We start from the raw sequence: 9,585 nt of genomic DNA, 5'->3' as shown, positions 1-9,585 counted from the left end.
GTTTTATTTATTGATTATATATGAGGTTGTTGACAAACCCCATATCTACTTTTTTTGCCATGGTTTGCCTCTTCATCTGGTCTTGGTCTTGGTCTTGATGATGAACCTGATGAACCACACTTGTTGGTGCAAAAAAAGTCAATCAAAAATTTCTCTTATGTGATTTTTACTAAAAAACCTTTACTTAATCCATTTTTTTCAAGACAAGAAAAACATGATTGTACTTTACTTATATCATTATGGATCACAAAAGCATAAATACAAAAATGTTAAATATATTTAAAATTAATATTATCTTTTTAATTTCAAATTTGTTTACGTAACTCAATTTGTTGAAATGACAAAAATTCTTAATGACTTGAATGGTGAAGATGATAAAATAAAAATTTTGAATGTTTTGTGGTTGTGCTTACTAATGATGGGTGGAGTGCCCACACAAAATGTTGCACAAAAGAATAATCCTTCACACAGTTCAAGGTCCTTGATAAATTTGAAGTTCAAATGGATCTAAACTAATTTTAGTTATGTGCAGTCACAAAATTTGTTGAACAGCCTAATTATTCTGATCATTTTAAATATGTTAAATATCTCTAAAATTAATGAATCATTGAAATGATAGAAATTGTTAATAATTTGAATAGCAAAAATTGATAAAATAAAAAATTTCAATGCAAAGTGAAAATGTAATAATATTGAATGATAAAAATAAGAATGTAGTCAATTACAAATAATCTTCATTGTTATTAATCTTTTCTATTCTTCTTATAATCAAACTTGTTAATTTCATCATCTTTTCATATCTATCATATAAAAATGGCATTTCAAATCAAATTCAAATCTTTAATTCAAACTATTATAGTAAACATCATACATTGTGTCTCTTTCTTTCTAATACTAATAGTAGTTTTATCCAAAATCAACCATTATAACTTAGGGAGTGTTGAATCCCAAATAATTTCAATAATAATTGTTTTCTATTACCTCATGTTAATTCAAAGTGGCTAACCATGTTGAATGATGAAAAATTTTTGCCATGTTGAATGATGAAAAATTAAAATAAAAAAAATACAGTCCATTACAAATGGTTTACAGTTTTAAGAAGCAAACATTTTAGGTATGTAATCATTTTATTTAAATTGAATCAAACATTGTATATATGATTGAAATATTGATCTAATTACTTTGAAAATAATATACATCTAGCTACATTAAATCAATGCATCAAGTGAAAAAAAATCAAATAGGCATAGAAATTGACATCTACATTAAAATCAATTTCAATGCATTGATTTAATGTCTCTACGTGAAAAAAAAAACCCACATACAGCTACAACTTGTCTTTCTACAACTCCTCTTTCTTCACTTCGGACGACCTATTCCTACGGCTCGGTTTTCTTGATGCTGGCCTCTACAACTCGGCTCACTTTATTTTTACACGCTCAAGCTCATCCCTACCCTTCTCAGTAGTTCAAGTCAACCTTCAACTCGTCCAGCCAACTTGCCCTTAGTGTGTCGCACGACTTGGGCCAACACCCTCAAACGTTCGATCTTCGTCATCGCACGTCAGTATCAAACATTTTTTTCGAAGAAGATTTCTGAACATTTCTAAATATTGACAAACATTTTTTCCTCAGAAGATTTCTAGACATGTCTAATCAGTAAGAGACGTAACTATTGTTATGAAGATTTCTGTACATTTCTAATCAGTAAGAGACGTAAATATTAATATATACATTTCACTACACAGTACTCTCTCCTATACTGAGCTATAGGTCGTCTCCCGACACAAATATATGTTTAACTTGTTTCTACAATGAACATTATAGAGTGAAACAAAACCAATATTTCGCAGATGCAATAACAGAATGTCTATATAAGTAGATCTGATAGGTCAACCAGACAATTCAAACACCTTGAACGAGTTGGAGCTGTGATACAATAAACCTACCATGTTGCTACACATTACCAAAAATTAAACATAAACTTGGGATATAAATTAAATACAAAGACACTCATACAAGACAAAATTCAATAAAAACATTAAGGATCATTCCTAATATAAGATGCAAAGGTCATCATGCACCTCTCTGAAAAAAGGTCATCATGCACCATACCGCAAAATGTTAATCCGTGCTAGAACCAAAACTAAATATTTGTTCTACTTCTCACATCGTGGACAAACTAAAATGGGATGTAAAAATTTAAAAGCCCTGCGATTAACAGTGTCATCTACTTGCACGAATCTTTCAATTGTACAGAATTATTTATAACAAATAAATTGAAAAATTAATATGTACTTGACCCAGCAATAGACCATGCCCAAGTTCAAGCAAGATCGTAGCAGTTTAAATAACAGTAATTATTAAAATCATGCCAACCTACAATTCCTGGCTCAAAAATTATGATAATAAACTACTTCCCTAAAATATGCCCATGCACCATAACATGACATTTCATCAGTTTTATAACCAAAGCTACTCTTTTGTTCTACTTCCACATCAAAAACACAAACTGAAATTAGATGTAAGCATATGAATCAAACAAAAGGTCTATGATATAAATAAACTTAAAAAAGAAAAGCCCATCTACTTCAAAAATCTTTCAGTTATACAGAAATGTTTTCATCAAATAAATTGGGAAATATAATGTGCGCACTTCATCCTACAATAGGCCATGCCCAAGTTCAAGCAAGCCCAAAGCAGTAAAATAAACATGCAATAACTACTAATCCTCACCATCTACAATCCCTGGCTCAAAACTTGTGATACAGTACCTTTCTAGAATATACCCATAAATGAAGAGTATAGAGAAAATCAGAATTATTTAGAGTTGTCTCGCAACTCACTGGCACCATGCGCAAAGTGGCAACGATCCCCAAATGTACATGTGCCTTGTGCATAGTTTTCACAGAGCTTGGTTTTGAAATTGTTTGTAGTAAATGAAGGCTGCTTTGCAGGCAGTGTAGCACTCGTGTGCATGATCAGCTGACGAACCAAGGCACTAGCTTCCTTTATCTGATCAAAACTACCTTCCAACTCAATATTCTTCAGATTCGTATCGGACTCATGATCTCTTATAGCCAATTTTGCACCAGTTGAACGACAAATTTGCTTAGAGTTTACACCACCTTTCCCAATTATAGCACCAGCAAGTGCAGCATCGACACTTATTTTTGCAGTTGCTGAAGCACCAAATGTAGCTGCAGCTGCCATACCAGGAGAAGTAGCCTCACGATAGCCAGGACGACCTCCAAGCTTTCCATCTAAGCCACCAACTGGGAACCTACTGCCAAAAGGTCCTGTTGCCAGATCATCTTTGAGATTGTGTGCCACTGCATTTACCTTCCCAAGCTCCTTTTCACCATGGGCAAAATGGCACTTGTCCCCAAATCGACATCCAATATCAGTACCAAAATTACTACAAAGGCGTGTCTTGTAATTTGATGCATTTAATGTTGGCTCTGCTGCCAAAAGCCCAGTAGGTTTCTTTGAAGCTGCACCCAATGTAGTCCCCAAAGTTCCAATCTGAGTAACAGGATTCACTCCACCTGGAACATAATGCTGGAAATGGCAGCCTTCTCCATAAGGGCATCCAGAAAGACTGCAAATAAGAAACATTTGAACTAAAATTAACTTGAAGATGATCTAAGATAACCAAGCAAAACATTAAATAGCATTGACATTGAATTCATAAATCCATAATCATGCTGTCAAAAAGAATACATCAAGTGAAACTACTAAACTAGACTAAAGTAAATACAAGCTTTGGTTCATAATTAAACAACATAAGCCATTTTCAAAGTAAATAGAATCAAAAACAGGCTATGAATGCATCTCAGAAATATCAAAGCTGCAGATATCTAAAGGCAGCTTATACATGTGATGAAACCCTACAATGTATCAAGAAAGGATACAACATATATCCATGAAAACCATAGCCTTATATCTGATCTGTGCATCTAACACATCCCAAACCTGTCAATTCATACAACTTTAAAGCTAGGTCCATCACAATAGGTGGTGTTACAACAATATGGAAGACCCACGTTAACATGAATCAAACTTTGAGTAGGATTAAAAAATAACACCACCACATATGCCTAGTGTAATTATTGTTTACTGCGAAGCAATAAAGCTGTCACAAGGAAATCATAATAGTACGGGCAGTTAATGAGCTCTTTATTTTAAAGATATTCAATTGCATATAGCCATTGCATGCTTTAACATGTCAGCCTGTAGTCTAGTGGTAGTTCTAAAAATCTATAATCTAGTAGTCGGTTAAATATAGATTAGACTCAATCTAAAACTTAATCAATGAACTGATTAAATATCCTAACTAAGAATTGATTTCCATTATCAAATATGATAAGTAATATAAGCTTCCAAAGGTTCAAACATAAGCCCCATGTTCACCTCACACTCTACTCTTATTTTAAAGGGTGGGTCTCAATAAATATTGTGATTTAATTCACTATTTCCCAATAACGTGAAATATACTAATCAAAACAAGGTTTCATTCTTTGAACAATGTAGTTTAGAATCGTAGACCCTCTAGTTCATTCATTTGCACTCCTAAAAATATTAATGGAAGAGGAATTCATTAAAACCTTGAATTTAGCACAGGAATTTATCATATGACATTGCAGAGAACATTTCAACCTACTTGCATATTTTTGCTGCAGATATGGGCTTTATTCAAGGAGTTCTATGACACTTGCTAGTGTAAACATCTTTTGGCTTATCTTTAAAGTATCACTCACTATGACACTTGCTAGTGTAAACATCTTTTGGCTTATCTTTAAAGTATCACTCAGAGAAATTTAGCAATTTTTTTACAATATTTGTAAGCCTCTTTATGTATGTGAAATATGATAATAGGACAAGTAAATGAATTATTGCAACAATGAGAGGAAATGAACCACAACAGATCAAAATGATTTTTGATGACAAGTGTTCATATCTATCATCTGTTTCTTAATGCTGCATTCACTAGTTAGAAGAGTAAGTTCAATATTTTTAAATAATTGAATAAAAGATTTTAAATGAAATAGATATTCCTTTCGAGTAAAATTCATGAACAATTCCACCTTTTTAATATTCTTTTTGAATAGGTTAAGATTATAACCTGAAACTTGGTGCATGCCTTTGATTTGCTTGAGAAATCACATTTACCACAAGTGCACAACTTATTGCATACAAGGAGTTATAGAATACTTGTAAACACTTTTAGCATATCTTTAAAAGTATCATTTGGAGAAATTTAGCAATTTTTTTAGCAATATTTGTGAGCCTCTTTACGTATGTGAAATATGATATCAGGACAAGTAAATGAAATATTGCAACACTGACAGGAAATGGACCACAACAAAATGTTTTTTGATGAGTGTTCATATCTATCATCTGTTTCTTAAAGCTGCATTCACTAGTTAGAAGAGTAAGTTCAGTATTTTTAAATCATTTAATCAAATATTTTAAATGAAATAGACATTCCTTTTAAGTAAAATTCATGAACAATTCCACTCTTTAAAAATTATTTTTGAATAGGTTAAGATTATAACCTGAAAAACTTGGTGCATGCCTTTGATTTGCTTCCTAAACCTGTTGGTAACGACTCCTTTTCTGTTCAAGAACATTAACTTATTATTTCAGTTCCTTTATGTAAGTGAAGCTTAATTGTTGTATCTAATAAATTCCTTCTCTTATTTAGTACTGTCAGGCATAAAAAAACAAACTGGAAACATATTAACAGAGAATTCATAATTAAGTTTATAATTAACACCGAACAGGCATAAATTTTGTAAGAAACAATCAAGAACAAATAGACACTCATATAAATACAAGCATATGCCAATAATAAAATGAAAAAGTTGAACATGTGCATCTGTGTGCTCACACCCACCCCTATATAAAAAACAATAGGGTTACATAAGGTTTTGACACTCTGAAACTAGTAACTTGTGAATTGTAAGGGTGTTTACTAATACACCTTTTTCATAATTCAAGATGTCAAGTATCCCCTTTCAAATCAAAGATTTTAGAATCGATTAGACCTTTCTGCTCATCTGAATATGATGCTCTAAAATGACGCATGATATACGTAAAACACAAAACTCACAGGATGGTATAACATAGAACTCTGACAAGACAAGCAGAAGACAGGAGTAACAACAAAAAAACTTCCTGCTGTGGTTATTCAAAAACTTCACATTACAATTGTTGATTAAAAATTCAACTCAAAAACCCTGTAAAATTCAGTAAGAAAAAAAGCCTGCCTCCAAATGGTTTTGATTCCAAGAGAAGGTATATAAAAATTCATGGAATACCAGACACTGAATAGCATGCAATGTTCTACAAAACATTGCTTTGTAGAATTATTAGTGGCTTCATAGAATGAGATTACAATTTCAAAACCAAATAAATTAATCTCCAATACTAAGTTAAATATGCCGTCATATAAAAAAAGGCAAGGCTCCCAACTACATTGGGGACCTACATAAATGAAAAATAACAATTTTAATCATTTCAAACCTTCGATACATTTCACCAGGCCCAGATACAATAAACGTGATGAACAGCCAGCAATCTTAAACTAGACAGATCTCCATATGCTTATCAGTAATGGGCAATTTGTTTGCGTATGTTCAAACACATGGGTGTCTAACAATTTGGTTTCAAATGTTGACAACTTGTAGAAATATAGAACAGATCCTACATCAATTCTTAAACCCTTTGATCAACCCATCCACTGAGTTGTCACAAGTCCAAAAACCTCTGTAACATCCCAATAAGACCACCATCTAACATGATGTCAGAACACCTAGTAGACCTCTTCAACAATGAAAGCTCAACCTTAATGTCAGTCTCAGCTTTGTATTATTTTCTCTGTCCAACATAGGAGATTTGGATCACTCACATCAAACAAATAACATGTGCCTCCTCTTAAGAGACAAAAAACAAGCAGGCCTCTACCACAATGGGAAGCTCATGCCTACTGCAAGTCATATCATGATCTTTCAGCAGTCCAGTAGAGCAATATACAATATTTCTACACAAAATCTGATCCCCTTGATAAACCCATCCAATGAGTTGTCACATGTTAAACCCATCATCAGTAAGTTCAAGATAAGCCCATCAACGGTAAGATCGTGTCAGGAAAAGTCATTTCAGTTGATAAAACCAAGATCCTAATGTCAAATGCAACTCCTCCCAACCAAAAAAACAAAAAACCTAGGTCTCCTTAACAATAGAACCTCGAACCTCCCTTAGTTGTGAAAACCCAGAAAGTTTTTTTACTGTTAGTTGTCACAAGTTTAAAACCCTGAAAGTTATTTCAGAATAAAGCCTAGACTCTAATATCAAATGTGAAACCCCCAATAAAGACAGAAAATTTAGTCCTCTGCCGCAATAGTAAGCTCTAGCTTACTATCAATCATGTATTATTTTAGCTCAAATATAACTGATTCGAATCACACGCAGGCACAATAATGTACTGATCAAGCCATCTAACAAGATGTCACAAGTTCAAAAACCCAGGAAATCATTTCACTCAATATAATCCAGACCCTAAAATCAAATTTACAACTTCAAAAACAAAAATAACCTTCACCAAAATAAGCTCAAGCTTAATTACTATCAGCCATTTTGTATTCTCTTGGCACTCCAATATAAGAATTCAAACAACCAATCGTCCACCAAATAACACAGTGTTCAAACCTCCAGCAAGATGTTCCAAGTTCAAAACACATAAAATCAGTTCATCTAATAAAAACTAGATACCCTAATGTCAAATACCCCGCGCCCAAAACAAACAAGAACTTGGGCCTCTATTTCGATGGGTAGTTACAGCTTGCTGTCAGTCATTTGGTATTCTTTTAGAATTTCAACGTAAGAGGTAACGTTAGGCCGCCTATCGACGTAAATAATGATTACTCCAAACCCAACACAATCATTTTCTCTCTGCATTCCAGTCACAAGTATGAAATGGCAAACCCCCGAAACGCCCACGCACCCCCCCTTCCCCGAAAAATAGAGAGGAATGTGCATTTCATTATAAGAGATAACTATAAAGGCTTCACTGGATAAAGTAGGTAACAAGTTCAAATCTTATGAAGGCATTTTATTCGCTACAGCCCAAACCCTAGTACAAAACGCCAAACCCCAGAAAAATAATCACTTTAAACAACTAAAAAATAAATAAATAAAGCCCTAGTCCTCTACAGCCATTCCAAGATCAAGCTAACTGTCAGTCTTTGAAATACAAGGGATCAAAAAAATACACAAACATACCTGGCTGTAAAGCGAATTTCATACCACCGGCCTTGAATCTGTTGCCATCCCCGAATATGTTACTCTCATGGGGATTGAACAGACCACCATTTTCGTTCAAAAAGGTCTCGGACCTCGCCTTCTTGCGGGCGTGCCCAAATGGGTCCATGAGATCTTCGAGCTAAACCCTCCTATGTGATACGACCAAACTAAACAATAAACCTTCTCAGAACCCTTGTCTAAGCTCGATATCTCCACCCAATAGCTCAAACCGCACGAAAAACCCTTAAAACAAAACCCAGAAAGACACAGACAACTCAAAAAAAAATCTTACAGATGACCGTCCAATATCAATGCCAGTTACAGTGTAGAAACAAGCTGTCGCGTAACTCTCGCAATGTAGACCTAGGTTTCGGGGGTGAGACAGCGATAGAGTAAGTGTCTATGAGGCACGGATCGCGAGTCACAATTGTTAAATAGGGTGGACTTGAAAATCGATTTTAGTTTTGAGGATAATTGGGCGTCAGGGTGGGAAAAGTGATTTTAGTTTTGAGGATAATTGGGCGCAAGCGTGGGAAAAGTCGTGTAGGAAATCGAACTAATGGTAAAAGTATAGAGTGGTGAGGGTCACGACGAGGGTAATTAATAGTTAATAAGCTTTCTTAAAAGGTGATTTGGAGAATGCTTCACATGAATAGAATCTGAATTGTATTAAGCGATTAATATATATTATAATTAGGATTGTGTATATTGAGTTTGGACACTTTTTGGTAGCGTTTAATTTTTTTAAGAAGTGGTTTTGGTTTTTTAACCCTTTGTTTTTCGAGGTTTGAAAAAGAAAATTTAATGAGATTTGAATGTTAAATTTGAGGCTATCAAATCAATTGATTTATAGTTTATTGATTTCAAGTGATTAATGTTTATTTTTAAGTGGGTGTGGCTTGAGTGATAAAAGTAAATTTATATGAAAGATAACTAGTTCACTTAAACACAAGTAGTTTTTTTTGTAGATGTAATTAGTATTGATGTCTAATAAAATTATAAATAAATAAAAAGTGATTAATGTTAATTTGTCTGTAAGTGATTTGTGTCGATCTTAGTATTATGAAAAAAGTTATAATGTAAATATAAGTTTATAATGGTGATCTGGATTTAAATAGGGATGCAACAAATTACAAAGATAACCATAAATACAGATATGCAACGGAAATAATACTTCATTTCATTACTGTAAAATACTGAAATATGCTTACAAACAGAAATGGAAATAAACCAGCTAGGGCGATGGTAGTTTATCTCTGAGAAGATATGTGGCGGCTAC

General features: G+C 33.5%; 1 protein-coding gene across 1 annotated transcript; it reads right to left on the bottom strand.

Moving 5' to 3' along the window:
- Positions 1 to 2,557: 2,557 nt before the first annotated feature.
- On the bottom strand, positions 2,558 to 8,727 carry LOC149244854 (zinc finger CCCH domain-containing protein 31-like). Its single transcript, XM_089457572.1, has 3 exons — positions 8,286 to 8,727; positions 5,558 to 5,618; positions 2,558 to 3,600 (listed from the first exon to the last, which is right to left on the bottom strand). The coding sequence occupies exons 1-3, from the start codon at positions 8,431 to 8,433 to the stop codon at positions 2,820 to 2,822; spliced, it is 990 nt and encodes a 329-aa protein (XP_089313698.1). The 5' UTR covers positions 8,434 to 8,727; the 3' UTR covers positions 2,558 to 2,819.
- Positions 8,728 to 9,585: the final 858 nt, after the last annotated feature.

Source organism: Pinus tabuliformis, chromosome 7 (genome assembly GCF_031772625.1).
Source record: "Pinus tabuliformis cultivar Carrire ecotype Pingquan chromosome 7, CPIR1, whole genome shotgun sequence".
In the NCBI taxonomy this organism is placed as follows: domain Eukaryota; kingdom Viridiplantae; phylum Streptophyta; class Pinopsida; order Pinales; family Pinaceae; genus Pinus; species Pinus tabuliformis.
This window is presented reverse-complemented; position numbering and strand designations above follow the sequence as displayed.